The sequence below is a fragment of the Salvia splendens genome, chromosome 1 (assembly GCF_004379255.2).
Source record: "Salvia splendens isolate huo1 chromosome 1, SspV2, whole genome shotgun sequence".
In the NCBI taxonomy this organism is placed as follows: Eukaryota; Viridiplantae; Streptophyta; class Magnoliopsida; order Lamiales; family Lamiaceae; genus Salvia; species Salvia splendens.
This window is the reverse complement of record NC_056032.1, coordinates 4346564-4366771: the sequence shown is the minus strand read 5'-3', so window position 1 is coordinate 4366771 and position 20208 is coordinate 4346564. Positions and strand designations below refer to the sequence as shown.

The following is a 20208-nucleotide window of genomic DNA, read 5'->3' as shown; positions in this document are numbered from 1 at the left end:
CCCATACCGGGTTGTCACAAAAGTAGTCGCGTACCAACCTTGCGGCAGCTTCCTCCCGGTTACAATGGATGTAAGCCCGGGATCGCCTTGGAGGCGCCGCGGCTTCCTCCTCCTCCCGACGTCGATCTTCTGCTAGCGATTCTTCCATTATGCGACACATTTGCTCAAATGGATCCATAGATGATTTGAGATGAAAATTGGAGAGGAAAGAAAGATGATTTGAGAAGAATAGATGTGTGTTTGTGTGTGTAATGATAATGAAAGATGAGTATTTATAGAATAAAAAAAGAAAAAAAATAACTGTTGAATGGTCATATTACCGTTTTTAAATTTTTTTTATTAAAATCAAATTTTAAAAAAATGATTTATTGCATCAGCGTGACAACGCTCACTCGCTGGCCGGCGAGTGGGCGTCACGCCTAGCGCCAGCGCGAGTCACGTGGCGCTGGCGCGTGGCAAGCTGTCGCGCCAGCCGTCCCTCCGGGACGAGACGTTTATGATAAAATCCTCATGAATAGCATGTGACTGGGATTTCCTTTGATTCTTTTATGTAAAAAAGTCCCCCTCTTGATTGATACCTTAGAGCATCCGCAACGCATCTTGCGCCCGTCTCGGTCATGAGGATTTTATCATAAGCTAATTTGGTTTTCTATGCATAAAGTTCCCTTATTTGGACCTAGAGGAATTCTAAAAGAAATATACTATTCCCTCGTTCCGTCGAGACCTGACACGTTTTGTCATTTTAGAGCGTCCACTATTTTAAAACATAGTATATATATTTTTTTATTTTAGTAAGTGAGCTCCATACTTTCATAAATCATTATACTCATATTCTATTATAAATATAAGTAGTACTCCATATATAAAAATGAGAATTACATTCCCCTGACTTTTCAGTAATTTAATTTATTTTATAAAGTTAAACAATTTATTAAATGTGTGTTTATTCAAAATGTATTTTTAAATGACAAAAGGGAGTACATTACTATTTTTTCGAACTTTTAATCTCTCTCGAAAAAAACTTCAAACTTAGTAGAACATTATATTAAAATATTTATAGCATGATAAATGATTTCAAACATTTAGAAAAACTAGAGAAAGTAATACTCATAATATTGAAACAGCTAACAGATCACGTATAGTGTGGTATTCAGTATAAAATCATCAAAACGAAAACTAACTAATTAATTAATTCGATCTCCCAAAATCCAAACTATCCTAGAACAAATTTATGATGATTTCTCTCCATGGATCGATCACGGAATCTGTATGGGAGTAACAACCTGCAACCACTGGATGACGTCGATCTCCGCTATGTTAAGCGGCGGCAGCGAGAAATGACTGTACGTGGAGCTCCCTCTCCGCATCTCCTGCATCGTCATCAGAGCCGCCACTGTGTTCCGGAATATTCCATCCCCCGGCACCGCCACCACCTCCTCCACCCTCTCCCACTGCGGGAACGCCGACTCGATGGTGCTCTCGCACTCCTTCACAAGCTTCGAGATCAAGTCCGTCGTGAAGAACGGCTGCTGCAGCACTTTCTGGATGAACGGCAGCCGCAAAACTCCGCCGGTTCTCTTGTCGTACTTCTTTAGGATCTTCGCCAGCCCTGCGCAATTTTTTTTGAAATTGTGATGAAGAATTGGGGATTTGGATTGAATGCATTCATGTACCTGTGTAGTTGATGTTGCTGTAGTTCATTAACAGAACCATTTCGCCGTGAAAATTGACTATGTCTTTCCGGATTTTCGCCATTTGCTCTTTGAACTCCGTCTCTGATGCTTCACTGCCGTTAGGTCCCCATTTCTCCATCACTTTCTTTATTCTTTGCGGCAATTCCTGTTTCCATATTCATTAATTAGTAATTTCTACTACTATTTTATTGGATAAATGATATTCAAAATTCAATTTAAAAAATCAGATAGAGTGATGATGGTCAATGCAGTTTCATGTTTAAATACATCCACAAGCAAAATTTGAAAAAGAAAATACGTGTATGTTTTTGTTATCAATAAAATAAAAAAAGGCAAGGAATAAGAACATATACCCTAGCTAGCACAAGCTCAACTAATCAACTATAGTATAAATAGAATGGTAAATATAGAGCTTTAACGAAAATATCTAATGTTTCAATTTTGATTTTCAAATATTGCGACAAAAAAGTGCAGACGAAATTGCCATTGAAATAATCAAAGGCATTTCGTTCGCCTTTTTGAGTTTTTAGGAACATTTTAAAGCCAAAATTGAAATGTTGAATAACGAACTAATTCTTAAATTAACTACCGAGCCATACACAGCCTCACGTGCATAAAGTGCTAAAACGATGGAACAAAATCGAATATATACTAAACTTTACTGAAAAGCAACACGTACAACGTGATCCATTTGAAATCAATAAACACTTTAGAAGCCTAAAAACTGAGAGAAATCAAATCAAAGAAGAAATGTTAACAAACCTTATGGCGAATGACGAAATCCTCCTCTTGCTCCATGAAGAAGGAATTGAACTTGTCGATCTCGGCGTTGAGCAAATACATGAACTCCGCCTCCGCCCTGCCGCACTGCAGCGACGATCTGCTCAGCGTGGGCGGCGCCGAGGAGATCAATTTCACGAGCTTCTTCAGCTTCTTATACGACAAATACTTATCCCGCCACTCCGGCAGGCTCTCCTCCGTCTGCTGCTTCAATCTCTTCCCGAACTTCATCGCCGATCGCGATTGATCGATCGATCGGAATTTAAATCTGCAATGTCGAATTTTGAATCTAATCGTGTGTGTGTGTGAGTGTGTGAAGAAGGGAATTAGGTGGATTTATTGGTAAAAGAGGAGTGGAATATCTAAAGAGCATATGCTTGGCGTGATGAAGTGGCGTTTTAAAAAAAGGGATGGAAGGACAGTTGAAGTCTGGGAATTCGGAGCATATTCGTCTGTCTACAGTGATTAGAAGCACAGTTAATGACTTTTTATGCCGTTTTAATTTAATTAATTACGTCTAATTAGTCCTTGATTTGTCAACAACACCGACTCCGTGTATAAAAATTGGGATGTGGAAATATCTGGATCTTTTATGCCTGGAATAATTCCATGAGTAGTTTTTTGGATAATCATTTTTAATTACTTGTTAATTATAAGGTTCTTTTTGCATGCAAACACATCATCAAGCATTTTTCATTTTTTTTTCGCTTTATTTTTTCAGTCCAAATAAACCAACTTAGAGTTTTTTCTTATAAAAAATTCTGATGTGAACCACACATGGTATATTACAATTACTTGATGAAACATGACAAGATAATCTTTTGAGTTATTTACATGATCTTTCGGCATTTTTTTATTTTCTCTCAGAATCATGGGATTTTTTATTTTTTCCTTGATTGAATAATTTTGCCCATTTATATAAATCGTTTCAAAATAGTTCTTTTCTAGAATGCATAGATTTAGTCTTTTATTTAGAATGAATTATATGACTTGGACGATGTCTATTATTATATTGAATAAAACACAAATTTAATGAGATATTACGCATTTAGATATTTATGATTTTTTGTTGAAAATACATTAGAAAATCTACAAAGTTAAAAGGTAGTAAATTCTAAATAAACTCACAAATTCAGGGGAAAATCATAATAACTCAAAAGTTTGTATATTTATAGGAAAATCGTGTTCTTATATGAAAAAAATCATGTTTATTAGATTTAAAGAATAAAATTAAAAACCAAAAAACTATATTTACATATAATGATATAATCCTTATTAAAATAATAAAAAAATAATCTGGAACGGAATGATGCTTAAGAATCTTTTAGGAATCTCCCACGGGAGTGGAAAATTACTACTCCACATATGACTTGGACTTCAACATTGCTCACTTTTTTGACTTGGAACTTTTTGGGTAATATAGTAAGTCACGAGGGTATAATGGGTAATTCAATCGAAGAAACGAAAAGAAGCGAAAACAAATGATTTTCGGAGATAAATAATTGGTGAACAGATTCAGATTAGAAGTAGAACGACGCCGTTTGTGGGGTTGTCTTACGTTATCCGAAATTTGCTTTCAGGCAGTTAAACCTCAACTTAAACCCTCAATCCGTTCTTGCAATGCCTCAGCAGCAAGAATGGCTGTCTCAACGAAAGCCCCACGAGTTTCTCTCAGTTCCGAACATTCAAATCCTCAATTTTCCAGATTGCCCAATTCTACCAGTCAGAATTTTGTTCATGTAATCTCTAGAAACAATCAATTTTCCCTCAAGAAAAGCCACCATAATTCTCTTCTAAACTCAAGTTCATCCTTCACTGCTGACCCCAATTCGTACTTGACTCAGCTATGCACTCAAAACGAGCTGAATCAGGCCGTAAATATTCTTTCTTCTGCGGGGAAAGAGCTCCCAACCGATATAGAGGAAGAAACCTTTGTGTCTTTGGTGAGGCTGTGCGAATACAAGAGGGCGTCTAATGAAGGTTCGTTCATTTACTCTCTGGTATCGAATTCAATTACCCATTTGAGTTTAAGATTAGGGAATTCGCTCTTGAGCATGTTTGTGAGGCTGAGGAATCTGGGTGATGCGTGGTATGTTTTTGGGAAAATGGAGGAAAGGGACTTGTTTTCTTGGAATGTCTTGATTGGTGGGTATGCAAAGAACGGTTTTTTAGAAGAGGCGATCGAGTTATATGGGAGGATGTTATGGCTTGGTGGTGCAGGAGTTAGGCCTGATGTGTATACTTTCCCTTGTGTGTTGAGAGCATGTGGTGGTTTGGGGAATTGGGAATGGGGTAGGGAGATTCATGGCCACGTGTTGCGTTTTGGGTTTGAGGCTGATATTGATGTTGTGAACTCGTTGATCACTATGTATGTCAAGTGTGGGGACTTGTGGAATGCAAGGATGGTGTTTGATAAGATGGATAGGAGGGATAGGATCTCGTGGAACGCTATGATCGCAGGCTACTTTGAGAATGGCGAGTGTTTGGAAGGGCTGCGCTTGTTCTTTTTCATGAGGGAATGCTGCTTCCATCCAGACTTGATGACCATGACTAGTGTGATTTCAGCGTGTGAGGTCTTTGGTGACGAGAAGCTTGGGAAGGCCGTTCATGGATACGTTGCAAAGATGGAGTTCGGGGATGATGACTCAGTAGGCAATGCATTGATTCAGATGCATTCGAGTTTTGGAAGGTTGAGTGAGGCAGAGAAGGTTTTTGCTGGAATTGAGTGTAAAGATGTGGTTTCTTGGACATCAATGATTACAGGCTATAACAACAATGGTTTTGCCAGTAAGGCTGTCGAGACTTATAAACTGATGGAGCTCGAAGGGGTTGCCCCCGATGAGATCACTATAGCCGGTGTGTTATCTGCTTGTGCTTCTCTTGGTTTTCTTGATATGGGAATCAAGCTTCATGAGTTGGCCAAAAAGACAGGACTTATAGGTTATCATATGGTCGCGAATGTTCTCATCGACTTCTATGCCAAGTGTAAATGCGTCGATAAGGCTCTAGAGGTCTTCCATCAGATTCCTGACAAAAATGTTGTATCTTGGACATCAATCATTCTTGGTCTCCGAATCAATAACAGAAGCTTTGAAGCTTTGATTTATTTTAGGCAAATGAAAATCAGTCTAGAGCCGAATGAAGTTACCTTACTTTCTGTACTTGCAGCATGTGCAAGGATAGGAGCACTCATGTGTGGGAAGGAAATCCATGCACACGTGCTGAGGAGTGGCTTAGCATCTGAGGGTTTTCTTCCCAATGCACTCCTCGACATGTATGTCCGTTGTGGGAGGATGGTGCCCGCTAGAAATCAGTTCAAGACACAAAAACAGGATGTTGCTTCTTGGAATATCTTGCTAACTGGCCATGCTGAGAGGGGTCAAGGTGCACTTTCCATCGAGTTATTTCAAGAAATGATCAAATCGGGAGTGAGGCCGGATGAGATCACGTTCATTGCTCTATTGTGTGCCTGCAGTCGGTCTGGGATGGTAAGGGAAGGGATGCAATATTTCCACAGCATGGAAATTCAGTATCCCATCACTCCAAACATGAAGCATTATGCTTGTGTCGTGGATTTGCTGGGCCGTGCAGGGAAGCTGGAGAATGCATACGAGTTTATTGAAAAAATGCCTATGACCCCGGATCAGGCTATATGGGGAGCCTTGTTGAACGCATGTAGGATTCACAGACGAGTTGATCTTGGTGAGATAGCTGCCAAACAAATCTTTGGGATGGATAACAGGAGCGTGGGATATTACATTCTGCTATGTGATTTGTATTCCGACAGTGGTAAGTGGGACGAAGTTGCAAAGCTAAGGAAGGCAATGAGAGAGATGGGGCTCACTGTTGATCCCGGTTGCAGTTGGGTAGAGGTGAAAGGGAAAGTCCACGCCTTTCTCAGTGGCGACAGAACCCACCCCGAGATGAGAGAGATAGAGGGTGTTTTGCAAGGATTTTATGAGAAAATGAAGGCAGCAGGTCATGGTGATCCAGAGGCAAGTTTTGCAAATGAAGTTGAAGCTTCAAAAGCTGACGTCTTCTGTGGCCACAGTGAGAGGTTAGCCGTTGCATACGGGCTCATAAACACTTCCCCTGGGATGCCTATTTGGGTCACCAAGAATCTCTACATGTGTGAGAGCTGCCACATCATGATGAAGTTCATCTCCAAGGCTGTTCGAAGAGAGATTTCTGTTCGAGACACTGAAGTTTTCCACCATTTCAAGGATGGGAGCTGCTCTTGTGGAGATGAGGGATATAGAGGAAATTGATACATGCATTAACAACTTGCATTACTGCTCATTTACATGTGGTGTGAAGGAAAAGAAATTGAAGATCCTAAATTTGGTAAGTGGATTCAAAAGCTTAACTTGTATATTTTGTATCTGTAAAACTATGAAGATGGATAGATGTTGAATGAAGCTCGTGTGAGAGCAATGTTCTTCTATCTTCCTTGCTGTTCAGTAGTCATCTCTGTAAAATATCTTGTAGTGCCCAGAATCACATCATGTTCTTGAATACTAGTATTATATTTCACTACTCTGAATATACTACAAGTACAAATTGAATAAAACAAATCAAACAAGCTGTTATTACATTGTACATATATTTCCACTGACCAATATGATAAACATCAAGCCAATCAAAAAAGTAAAAAAATGAAAAAGTATCACACTAATTATTTTGTTACGAGAGTTTGCCTCTCAACAAATAACACACATATAACCTAACTACATACACAACCTAAATCCTCACCACTGCTTCCTTGATCGTTTTGATGGATGATTTCATGAAGCCTTTTCTGGCTCCAAGGCACTCTCGCATCTCCATCATTATCATCAAGCACTGACAATTTCATGATTTTGTGAAGCCTTTTCTCCTTACTATGCAGTCCACTCTTTTTTTCATGCCTTCGAATAAAAGAGAGGGAGAAGATGGTATGCGGCGAAATTCCTGGGTACTCTCTGACTTTGCAAGTCCCCATTCCTGGGTACTCTCTGACTTTGCAAGTCCCCCTCCTTCTTGATTTTCTCTCTCCTAATTTTCTCATCAGGTGAAGCCGATTCCTTTGCTGTTATTTTCTGTGGCACAGCTCTGTAAGGAGGGTCCTTGAAGGGAGTGTTGCTATTTGCCATACATATGTCATTCTCTTTATCGCCTTCTGAGTTCTCATCACTTATATCTGATGCAACTGTGCACTGTGTTTTCTGAGGCATTGAATCTTTAATATCGGTGTGGGGATATATCTTGTTGATCTTCTCGATTAGTTCATCTGTCCTTGATGTCTCTTTTCTACCAGAAGTTTGAGTCTTTACTTCGGCATCCTCCTGTGTGTTTTCAAGCAGAAACTGCATCCATTTCTCTATATTCCCTTTCCCACGCCGTATTCTGCTTTCTTCGTCCTCCTCCATTTCACAGGGAAATGGGAACTGAATATTGTATACCTTCCCTTCATCTCCTGTCTCCAGCTTTTCAAGCCTTTCCTCAACTATGTACTCATTCTCTCCAGCAACATCTTCTCTAGTTTTATCTACATCAGGCTTCAAGACTCTAATTTTAGTAGCCTCCTTCTCACCATTGAATGCTTCCACCTCCCATCCCTCATTTGGCAGTGGACTTTCCGTCGAAGGTCTCTCCTCTTCCAATAACTTCCTCAGTTCCTTGTGTGAATGAGCAGAGGATTTGATGTCAGGCAAACAAACAAGAAGAGTGTTTATTACAGTTTCTGCACATAAAGCTTCATTCTCTTCCATTTCTTGCTGAATATTTAGCTCATTTTGTGGCAAACACAGAGTAATCTTGTCGTCGGCATCCGCTTCAACAAGTGTATCATCCAATCTTGATCTCTTCCTTGCCTGTTCCCTCTCAGGTCTGATCTGTTTCTCAAGCTCATCTCTTTGCCTATGCTTCACATGAAGCTCTCTCTCAGCAGAATCACATATTGCTTTCTGAGCTTCGAGTCTAGCCATGAGAGCACTTGCTGCTGCTTGATTCAACCTCACTTGCTCCTTATAGACAACGCTTCTGCAAAATATACAAATAAATCCAGTTAAAGATGTTGGGTTAAAGCTTCCTCATGAATATGGATTTTGGTTTTGAACAATCTTACTGGTGCATGGCATCTCTGATCATCTTCTCCAGCATTACCCTGTAGGAAGACTGCGACTCTGCTAGCCTTCGACACTTTTCTGCCCGCCTCCTTTTCTTGACCAGAACCAACTCCAGCTCTTGAATAGAGAGTTTATCCTCCTCGGTCTTCCGCTGCAACTCACATGCTTCATTGTCTAATCTGTGTATTTCTGCTTGCATTTTTGATGCCTCCTCTTGCTGTTTTAGGGAATCTATCGCCATGACAATGGCTTGATATGGGTTGATTTCCATTAGCGTACTTTCATTCTCTTTTGAAAGCAGTTGGCCTCTCTTCACAGATGCTGCAATCAAGCAGAAACACTAAGACAACACACAAATGTACTACTAAGAAGAGGAGGTGGAGTTCATTGCTCATTTGCTACTAACCTACTATGGGAGTGTTGGATCTAGGCCTTCTGTTGTGATCCAGTGATTTCACCGGGTCATCAAGAGACTCTCGTCGTGTCTGAACAACTGCAGCTGGAGCCAGACCTAATCTACCTTCTGATTCCAAGAAATGCTGGGGGAAAATGTGGGAAATAACTGCCTGTGAAGCATTCAGTTCTTCGCTTTCGCCTTCATAAAACAACCAAGAAAACGCCCTGCGCCTGAAACACAGAAACAACGAGAAGAGCCTAATATGTATCATCAACGGATTTTGATAACGTCATTACTACTGATCAGATAGTACGAACCTGAAATCTGAGTTAGACGAGGCAAAGATGGACAAGAACTGGTTAATTGATATGCCTACTTGCAAATCCCACCAAGGCATCAGAAATTCTAGCTTGTTATGCTTTGTTCTACACACCTGCCATTGCAAGATTCTGAGATTGCTTGGAACAGTCAATCCTCCTCCTACATTTCAACAGCATCCAATTTTAAAAATCCTTACTTGCAAATGATCCTAATTCTATAATAAAAAAAGGGCTTAGAGATTACTTGGGCAAGGAAACCAATGATCAATATCCCATGAGAGAGGGGAAGAAGCATCAGCATGGAAGTACAGAACATTGCCATTTGGATCCACACGAATCATTTCTGGGTCGAAACCAGCATTGCTGAAGGTTTTAGAGTAGTTATAAGTAACATGACAACGCTCTAAATTAAGTGCTTTGAGAATATTTATAAAATGAATGCATGATATAAAACTGCATTGCATCAGTACCCGAGATGGTTGAGCTGTTTCCATAGGAGATTCAAGAAGATCTTTGGCTTCGTCGTAGGTTTTACTTCGGGATCAGTCAATGGAAACATCTCATCCAATTCCTTTGCTCTAGCATCCTGAATCCCCAAATCAAACAAAAGATTGTTTCAAAATATGCACTGGTAAAAGTGGTAGACAATTTCCAACAAGCAAATTTCCACTTAAAATCAGAAGTTCAAGAGTAGTATATTTAAAATCCATACAGTGGTAGATAATTTCCAACAAGTAAATTACATTTACAGAGTTCAAAGCTCCAACTCTTCCTATTTTTCTTGGATTTGAAAAATAGTTACTAATCTAAAAAGCCTACCAATTTTCACCTCCAAATCCACCAACCACGAAATTTCAATTCCCTAGAGAAACCATGTTATCATTCCAAATTACTCACAAATTCGTGTCGTAAATCAAGAATCCAAACCGACAAAACACAAATCAAACAAAAACTTGATAGAATGTGCACATTTTCTCGCCAAGAACAGTATATTTCTTCGAGTTGAATCAATCGATAAATTGAATTAAAAAGATTACCTCTTGCTGAGTCAAAGCATAAGGAGTGAAGGTGTAGGGCGGGCCATTGCAGAACGGCCCGACACTACGATCTCGACAGAGCTTGGCGAAGGCTTTCGGGTAGCCGAGGCCTTCGTCGACCGCCATTTCCTCCTCGGTGAACAAGAAATCCTTCGCCATTAAAGAAATCTGAGAAAGGCTAAAAACAGAGTGTTTTTATTATGAGGAGGAGAATTGAACATGAAGATGATGAATGAAAACTTAACGGTCGTTTTGAATTTGTTTACAAAAGTGATTTAAGCTCTTCGACTTTTTTCAAATAGTTGGTAGCGTAACGGCTATATGCGACTCCTAATTAACTAATGTGGGAGTTGGTTTGGGCTTTTAGCCATCTGATAAATTTAAAGTAATTAAATGGGCCGGGCCTAATTGGTATGTCCATTTTCGTTAATATATCACTCTAGAAAAAGGTGGCTGGGTAACCATTTAATGTTGGATTATATTTAAATGGGCCAGATTGGAACTAATCCGAAATTTTAATTTGTGATAATATATAAATTCGAATTACTCTGAAATATAAAATAAATCTGAAAAATCTAAAATTTGAATTCGAACCAAACCAAAATAACCAAAAAGCTCCAAAATATGTTTTAATTATTATATATATTAGTTTATTACTAATATTTAAATAAAAATGGATTAGATATTATTAAAATAAATTCTGTATATATAATTAAATATAAATTGGACTGTCGGATTTTTCAGTTTTGAAAAACCAACCCGAATTGAACTGAAATCCGAATTTTGAATAAAAAGTCTAATCCGATCAGATAATTCAAAATTTTCAATCTGTATTTAGTAATTTAATTTAGTATTGATTCAACTATTCTAATTACCAACACTCATATTATAATCCTATTCGATAAAAGGCAAGCAAACCAAACATCAAATCAAGTCACAGCAGCAACGTGACCGGCGTTGCTGCTGTGACTTGATCTTGCTGCAAGTCACAACAGCAACGCCGGTCACGTGGTACTATATTTTACACTAAAATCGAGATTTACATTTAATTTGGTATAGTTTTGCTAAAGAAATAGTAAGATAAAATAGATATAATTAAATTGGCGTTACATCTATGATCAATGGCTGCTTAGTTGAAGCAGGCATGGCACTGAATCATGGTTAATGTGGCGTAAATCAAAGGGAATGTTGACTACTTGCAACTAGATCTTGCATCAAAAGCATACATAGGATGCAATAAATATAATTTTTGAAGATTGCCCAAATTGGGAAAAAAAAGAGACAATTACTATATGGAGGGTGCAAGATAAAATGAGATGTCAGATGATCGATTATGATATATGGGTGTGGAAATATTGTGTTAGTTTGATGTAGTTTACTTGCATCTAGGTTAATTGAGACTGAGAATATGTTAATTAAGTGTAATTTAGTTGGTTAATTGAAACATTGGTTGGATATTGTCGTTCTTTATTGTTAATTACAAACATAAGGCAGGAACAATAAGAACTCCAAAAAAAGACACTAATAGACCACCAAGCAGACAAGACCAGAAGCAAAATTTTGGGTTAATTATTTATAGTTTCAGGATACCAGAAATGTATATTTTGGATGCTTTTTAGGATTTTTTTTCTTCTTCTTCTTCCATGTTTGTGAATTCAATAAAAAGTGATGGTGTGAGGCATGAATGCTGCTAGTCAACTAACCTCACCTAAATAAATTTGGTTATTACTCCTATAGTATTAAATTAGCATGGAGATTAGGTAAATTGTTGTTGTAACGTTTCACTTTTTCAGTGCTATGTCTAAAAATAAATAAATTAATAATAACAATAATTAATCTTTTCTGAAGGCAAATAACAAGATAGTTGCAATTTGAAATAATTAAAAGTCAACTATACTCCTAAGATAATAAAGAAAAGAGCGATAGTGTGAGTAAATAAGTAAATTGTAATTTTGACCAAATACTTTATTATAACTTCGAAATGTTATACTTTCAATAAAAATGTTTTCCAAATTATGAAATAATCTGGTAAATATGGAGGCGAAGTGAATTTAATTATGTGAGAATATCTCGATTGGCAATAGATTACTTTTATTCGTTAGGTGTGATTTCATTATGGTTTATGTAAGCAATAATTGTGTGTTTAATTGTATTTTTACACAAGATAATTCAACTCTAAATAAGTGTAGCTATACCCACTTTTAAATAATACTTAAAATCATAATTCTACTTACTACTTCTGCAGGCTGGTCAATACTAGTAAATTTTGTGCAATAATTTACACATAAAATGGGTGGTGGGGAGCATAAATTGGAAAAACTTGAGATAGAAATTTTAAAGAATAAATAAGAGAACTTATTTGACTTGTAGTACTAATTTGATGGATGCAACTTGACCGGCCTTTGAGTGAATGGACTTGGAATTTGGAAACCACATCACACGATAATGAATAATTCTTGCACATAAATTTTAATGACAAATTACACTATAAAAATTTCCATATCATAAATAAAAGAACCTACATTTGGTCCAAAAGAAACATGAAAAAGTCATACAACTCTATCTTACTTTCTCACAAGAAAAAGCCCTAAAAATCATCCATAGTGATGGTGATGCCACTATCAATGGACTTAAAATAGATTGCCCAATTAATACGATTGGTTGATCATTTTTACATTTCAATATAAATGCTTTTGCACCAAGTGCATATAGGGCTAACAATTTTTAATGTATAGAATAATGTGTAAATAACAAGAAAAAATAATTCTACTAGTAGTATAGGTTTTGTCATTTAGTTTGTGGTTTGTGGATAATTGATATGAGCAAATTTATATCTTACGCCCAAAAAGAAAAAAATAGGAAGTTTTGCTAGTTCATTTGGGTTCAACTTTTAAAAATGTTTCATTTTGATATTCGATGTTATAAATGACACAAGAACAATAATAACAATAGTAATAAATCATCAATTAGCAAATTTACTCATTTTTTCATAATAACAAAGTCTCAAACAACTAAATCATCAATAGTAAATTCACTCATTATTTTTATAATAACAAAGTCTCAAATAACGGAGGTGTCCCCTGACCAAACACCGAAAAATAGCAAAAAATGAAAGAATCACTTGAGCAAATGCGTCAAATAATGAAAGAATTACTTGAAGAAGATCGACGCCGGGAAGCGGAGGAAGCCGCCCCGCCCCAAAGACGCTCCCGGACTTACATCCATCGTAACCGGGAGGAAGCCCCCGCAAGGTTAGTCCGCGACTACTTCTGCGATAACCCGGTGTGGGGAGATACCTACTTCCGTCGCCGTTTCCGCATGCGGCGACCGCTATTTCTCCACATCGCAAATACATTGGCGGCCCGGGAAGAGTTCTTCCAAGAAAGTTTCGACGCCGTCGGCCGTCCTAGCCACACGACGCTGCAGAAATGTACTGCAGCAATCCGTCAGCTTGTGACTGGACAAACGACGGATGTGTTCGACGAATACCTCCACATTGGAGACAGCACTGGAAGAATGTGCTTGCTCCAATTCTGCAAAGGCGTCCGAGCAGCCTTCACCGATGAATTTCTCCGGAAGCCAAGCACGACAGATTGCCAGTTCCTGCTCCGCCTTCACGAAGAAGTGCACGGATTCCCCGGGATGCTTGGGAGCGTCGATTGCATGCATTGTCAATGGAAGAATTGCCCGGTGGCGTGGAGGGGGTCGTGCACGAGCGGCCACAAAGGCACCCACCCGGCCGTTATACTCGAGGCCGTCGCCGACTACTGGCTATGGATCTGGCATGCGTACTTCGGGGTCCCCGGCTCAAACAACGACATAAACGTGCTCCACCAATCCGACCTCTTCGCCGAAGTTTTGGATGGTAAAGCACCGGTCATCAACTTCGCCGCTAACAACCGGCGCTATAAAATGGGGTACTATCTTGCCGACGGCATCTACCCGAAGTGGCCAACCTTCGTGAAGACGTGCACTAGGCTTGTGAACGCAAAGCAGACGTTTTTTGCGCAGAAGCAGGAGGCTGCTCGGAAGGATGTGGAGCGGGCGTTCGGGGTTCTCCAAGCGCGCTTCAACATTATCAAAGCCCCGGATCGTACGTGGTTCATGGAGAGCATGGTCGACATCATGTATACGTGCATAATCTTCCACAACATGATTGTCCAAGGCGAAGGACCCGAGGCGGGAAATTGGTTTGACCCTGAAGCCCCCGGAAGCTCGACGGCAAGTAGTCCGCCTCAAAGTGGAGTGCATCCGTCTATGCAAGATCGGTTGTCTATTCGGGCAAGGACACGTGACTCTACCGCCCACGCCCAACTCCAAGATGATATAATGGAGCACATTTGGACAAACTTTGGCGGAGGAAATTAAATTATGTATTTTTAATTTTTTTAGGAATTTTAATTATGTTTTTTTAATTTTTTTCGAATTTTATGTTGTAATGTTATTTTATTTTTAATGAAGTGTGTTTTTTATTAATTGAATATGTTGGAAAAAAATATAAAAATGAAATTGAATGACTAGTAATTTAAGGGACGGATAAGTGACGAAGGGTTGCAGGTTTCGTCCCTTAGTTAAGGGATGGAGTAAAAAAAGTACAATGGGACCCGCGAATAGTAATTTAAGGGACGGTTTGGATGGCTTCATGAACTATACTAATCCCTTTTCAGAAGGTATTGACGAAATTGGAACTCTTGATCTCCAGAATAACTATTTTTACTTGTTGGAAAATAGTTGAAATGATTGTTTAGTTTCAAGAATATTGTTACATCTATAAAAAAAAGGCACATAGTTCACAGAAAAAGAGAAATGGTATATTCTCCAAATTACTCTTATTGGCTACTTTGCGTACACTTTCTTTTCGCTCATATCTCTTTAGCGGAAAAGCGAGCAATCTAAAAGGGTGAAGAACATTTTTTAAACCGCTACAAGAATATTTATGTATTTATATATCTATGCACAAAGATATCCAAATATTACTCTTTACTCACTCATATAATCCATCTATATTTATAAATCAGTATGGCATTGACATTAGACGGTGTTTGGTTGCATGTTTGTAACAACGTTCATGGTTTTTTTAATATTTGAATTTAAATTTTGACAAATTTGATGATTATCCCCTCATTTTCATTCCAAATCATTATATAATTGGTACAATAATATTCCAAATCTTCTCTCTCAAATTTCTTATGAACAAAATTGAAATAAAAAATATAGTTACATTCTTAAGATTTGTTTATAAACCATACACTTGGGATATGTATAGTACGGAGTATTTTATGTCCGTATAGTAAACAGCGTATTTATTCTTGTAAAGGACTTTGTTGACAAAGTGACATAACATTTTAATTATAATAGTATGAATTTCACACTTGTAAGATTTTGAGGTAAATGTTTAAAGTCCATAATAGTGAAATCAAATCGACACATAACCTTAGCTTAACTAAAATGATTCTACAAGCTATTGTTAGGATCTCAATATTTTGAAATGAAACATAATCGATAATCCTGTCTTTGAAACCAAAAATAGTTCGTAATAACATCTAAATAATAGTATGTCGAGAATTTGAGTCACTACTACATCTACATATATATGTGGATAATCATTGTTCATCCTTTCAATTTAATTTAAAAGAGCATAATCCCCTTTCTTAAAGATAAACCACACAAAAATCCAAAGTTCAAGAATTAATTACTGCAACCAACAGTATTCCATGACAGAAGAAACCCCAAAACTTTGCTTTTTCTGTCCTCAAATTTCCAGTTTCTTTATTCAAACATAAATAATTGATAAATCATTAAATCCCTATTTATCAAAACGCAGAATTATGTTAGGCATAAACAGTGAAAGTAAACATAGCCCCAAATAAATGAGAATCAAAACTTATGTGATTTCTGTATTAATGCAAACAGTCATATTCAAATGCAATTAAATAACAACAAAAAATCAAAACTTCCTCCCAACTTTAATTTCTTTTTACCTCGAAATTCAACCGTCATTGCTTTACGTTGCAAACGAATTCCGCATCAGAAACCGCCGAAATCGCGATTTGGCTTCCTTCATCATCGTCGGCCGGCGCCGGGAGATTCAGATCTATGCTCAAAACTTGAGAAATTCTCGACGAGTTCTTCTCAGTCGAGTTACGATTCGTCGAAATCGCCGCCGCGCCGATGAAGTGCGATCTCTTGTGGCCGCCAAGCGCCTGCCCCGACGAGAAAATCCTGTCGCAAAAGGGGCACTGGTGTATTTTAACCCCGCCGCTCTTCTCCGGCGGCGGCGGCGGTGCGGTGGCGGCGGATTTGATTTTTTTGTGGCTGGCTCTGTGACCGCCGAGCGCCTGATAGGAGCGGAACAGCTTGTTGCATTCCTCGCACCTGTATCTCCCTCTGATTTTACTCTTCATCGCCATTTTCTTCGATTCCTCCTCCTCCTCGTCTCCTTCGTATCCCCTGCCAATCTTCTGCCGCCATGTGTCTCTGGAAAGCATCATTAGGCAGTGCGCGACGTGCTCCTCCGGCGTCGTATCGGAGATCGAGCTCAACGGCGACGACTGCTCGAAATCAGATGCTCTCGATTCCCTCACGCGCTTCGACCTCCTCCAGATTTTCAACGACTCCGTCTCGCTCTCGCCGTCCTGCGCCACGAAATCGCGACGATCCGCCGCGATTGCGGCGTTTTTACGCTTATCTCTCAGCACGTAGCTCGACATTAGCCCTTCCTCGCTCTCCTCATCGGAGGAAGACGAAGACGGAGACGACGAAGATTGAAAATCATGCTCGATTTCTCCACTTTCCTGCTCCAAATCCTTCCCCTCTGCGTAAAACTTCATCATGTGAGATCTCATGTGGCCGCCTAGAGCTCTCCCGTTCGCGAAGCTTCTGTAACAGAGCTTGCATCTGTGCTTCTTATCCATCACAGAAGAATTCCGACGGAATTCTTCTGTCACGCAGTGAGCGTGTTTGTGTGTGTTACTGGAGTTGGGATAGTTTTGCTTTTGCTTTGTGAAATTTGAAGTACAGAGAGTGTGGAAGCTAAAAAGAGTAGGTGACAAGCATTCTTCCACCCAGGGAATATATACACCTCAAATATCTCTGTGACTAAAAATAAATGAAAATTATAGAAATAAATATTACAATATATCTTAATTAATTAGAAACCCTAAAATCTAATAAAAAGAGGATTTTCACAAACATGTAACCTTTGCAATAAATTCCCCTAAATCGATCTTTATTTATTTCTTTACTTAATTGCCCTTGATTTTTCGGAACTTACGAGGGCATTCTCGGAACTCAATGTGGTTAGTTACGATGGTATTTAATTTAATATAATTTGCTTTTATGCAAGTCAAGCAAACTGCCTGAAATTTTTTTAGCTTTTTCCATAAATAATGATAGTTGACTTAACGCACGAACCATAAAACCATCTCGTTCTGTTTCTAATACTTTAATATTTTAATTTTAATTTTTATTTTTATTTTGTAGTGAAAAACTTGACTTTATAGAATTTCATTGTGATTAGCCTAAAATTAGATGTGTCACGATTTGAGTGGGTGTGAGAGGAGCAAAAATTAAGTGCATTTAGTTTTGGCATGCCCACTTGACCAAAAGTGGGATTACGCATTTAATCGAATAATTAATTAATATTAGGGAAATTTGTGGCAATGAATAATTGCTCTTATTTAGAGGCGATTTGGCTTTATTTTTGGATCGTTGAGGTTGAAATTACTGGTGGGAGAGGGTGGGGAAATAATCCTTTGAGAACGGAGCTTTGTAGGAAAGTAATTGCCTTTTGTTAGGGAAAATGGTGGACCTAAATAGAGATAAATAGATCACATCACTCCGAGTTTTTTAATATAATTATTATTGATTTATATTATGAAACTTATATATGTTGAATTTACATAATATACACCAATTAACTATGATATAATTTTATTTTTAATTGAGAGGTGGGGGCTTGAATTTAGTAGTGTAAAATCTTCAGTCACACCATGTGCTTAGTTAATTAGGTTCTTAATTACGCTTCCATGCCTAGTTTTCATCGAAATTACTTTTAGTATACTTAAAACAATGTTATAGTTTTGTGGTAAATTTAATACTTGCATTGAAATATTTTGATGGATTGTAATTTGTAGCCCAATAGGATTTGAATTTCAAATACAAAAAAAGTACTCCTAGAGAAAAAATAGCCAGCAAAGGGTTTTTAGTTTGTTTTATTTCTGTAATATTGTGAGAAATAAAGAAGTGATTTGTAGGAAAAACTACCATTTTAATTTATGTTAAACAAAATTAAAAATAATAAAGTAAAATTTAATGCATGTGAAAATGTGGATCAGCAGCGTGATAAACTGGATAGTGGATACAAATTCATGAAGGTTCCTTTTGAGAACATATTCCTCAAGATTTTAGTGACACATGCTTTAAACAAATGAGCTTTTGCTCTTTTCTTTTTAAGGAAGAAGTTAATAAAATAAATCGTAGCATATTTTATCTAATTAATTACTGTGCTCCTTGTTGGATATTCCAAATCATCGTGATTGGCTGTTTAATTATCTTTCTCTTATTTTAAATTAATAAATATTCCCATCCTTTCAGCTAGCTCTTAGTCTCCAATGACAGTGTATAAGAAATTCTCTTAGGCTCGTATTTAACACCTAAGACAAATCATTGTATTAATAAATTAATAAAATGATTAAAGTAAAAATAAAATGGCAGCATATATATATATATCTGTATTTCAATGTATACAAAGTTGAATTTTTTTAATATCGAATTACAGTTATCTCTCTTCATGAGAGGTATCCAAACCTGTGGAAATGTATGTTGTAATTAAGTATTTTTAAGAAAATTTTCATAATAATGTCTTTCTATATTTAAGGGTCACGATGCATTACAATTTCAGTGGCTATTGAGTATATTAACCTAACCCACGCAGTAATGCATATTTGAAGTGGGGATTAGATTCCAACTTCAATTCGTCTCTATTGTACTAGTATTGATCCCTCCGTTCTATTGCAGTAAATGTGTTTTTTTTACTAGAATTAATGAATAAATGTTTAGTGCGCGCATTAAATGGTGTGAAAATAAAATAAGTTAGATATGTGAAAAAAAGAATAAAGTAATGGAATTAAGTACGTTGAAATTTTTTGTAAAATGATTCAACTATAATTAAATAGTTAAAAAAGAATACGACTCAATTATACAGACATATGAATAAGATAAAATAAGTCAAGGAGATATTTCCACAGTTGGGCAGTATCCATAAATTCTAAGAAGAGGAAGTGGATAGTCTACGCATTAATCTTGGTTGACAATTTATGTCCATCTTCACAATTTATTCTCTAGTTCGCCCTTCATAGGAAACATATATATATTCATAATTCAATACATTGACCTACCACAACATAACGATTGGTTGCTAATCTTCTCGATCAATCTTATTAATTTTGAATGATATATACTAATGCCCAACTACTCTGATTTATTTGGTTTATAGTTGTTATAAATACAATTGTGATAGCATTGTAAAAGAATTCTCGTGAAAATCAATCATGATCAGTATCATAAATCATTTACCCAGAAAACAATGCATATTATTATTGGAAACTTGTAGAAGTATTCACTCCACCATAACTTTATTGGAGCATTTGACTCTTCTACAAATTATTTTTTAAATGGTTATTTAACTGGGCCAACACATCTAATTTTAATGGGCTAGCAATTCACTGGCCTGTTACATTGATGCAAACAACAAATATAGCCGATAAATAGAAAATGTTTTGTGCATTTTAATTGAGAGTAAAATAATCTATAAAAAAATTGATTACACCATCAGCAATATAAAGTATATAATATACACATAACTTATTTTGA

The 20208-nt window shown here is 37.4% G+C and overlaps 4 protein-coding genes across 5 annotated transcripts; 1 reads left to right on the top strand and 3 right to left on the bottom strand.

The window, feature by feature from the left end:
• Positions 1–1081: 1081 nt before the first annotated feature.
• LOC121794234 (SPX domain-containing protein 3-like) lies at positions 1082–2910 on the bottom strand. Its single transcript, XM_042192318.1, has 3 exons — positions 2457–2910; positions 1674–1839; positions 1082–1609 (listed from the first exon to the last, which is right to left on the bottom strand). The coding sequence occupies exons 1-3, from the start codon at positions 2703–2705 to the stop codon at positions 1257–1259; spliced, it is 768 nt and encodes a 255-aa protein (XP_042048252.1). The 5' UTR covers positions 2706–2910; the 3' UTR covers positions 1082–1256.
• Positions 2911–4024: 1114 nt separating this feature from the next.
• Positions 4025–6918, top strand: LOC121809162 (pentatricopeptide repeat-containing protein At1g15510, chloroplastic-like). The gene has a single exon (XM_042209706.1). The coding sequence runs from the start codon at positions 4112–4114 to the stop codon at positions 6740–6742; it is 2631 nt and encodes an 876-aa protein (XP_042065640.1). The 5' UTR covers positions 4025–4111; the 3' UTR covers positions 6743–6918.
• Positions 6919–7019: 101 nt separating this feature from the next.
• Positions 7020–10581, bottom strand: LOC121809168 (myosin-9-like). Of its 2 annotated transcripts, XM_042209717.1 has the most exons (8): positions 10336–10581; positions 9769–9884; positions 9543–9661; positions 9296–9458; positions 8988–9208; positions 8581–8902; positions 7458–8495; positions 7020–7424 (listed from the first exon to the last, which is right to left on the bottom strand). In XM_042209717.1, exons 1-8 carry the CDS (start codon positions 10492–10494, stop codon positions 7376–7378), a joined length of 2187 nt encoding a protein of 728 aa, XP_042065651.1. In that variant the 5' UTR covers positions 10495–10581; the 3' UTR covers positions 7020–7375. The 2 variants fall into 2 exon arrangements, with proteins under 2 accessions (XP_042065651.1, XP_042065644.1); XM_042209710.1 differs by having other exon boundaries at positions 7020–8495.
• A 5623-nt stretch (positions 10582–16204) lies between these two features.
• LOC121800952 (zinc finger protein ZAT4-like) lies at positions 16205–17393 on the bottom strand. Its single transcript, XM_042200442.1, has one exon. It carries the CDS (start codon positions 17247–17249, stop codon positions 16332–16334), a length of 918 nt encoding a protein of 305 aa, XP_042056376.1. The 5' UTR covers positions 17250–17393; the 3' UTR covers positions 16205–16331.
• Between the last annotated feature and the right edge of the window lie 2815 nt (positions 17394–20208).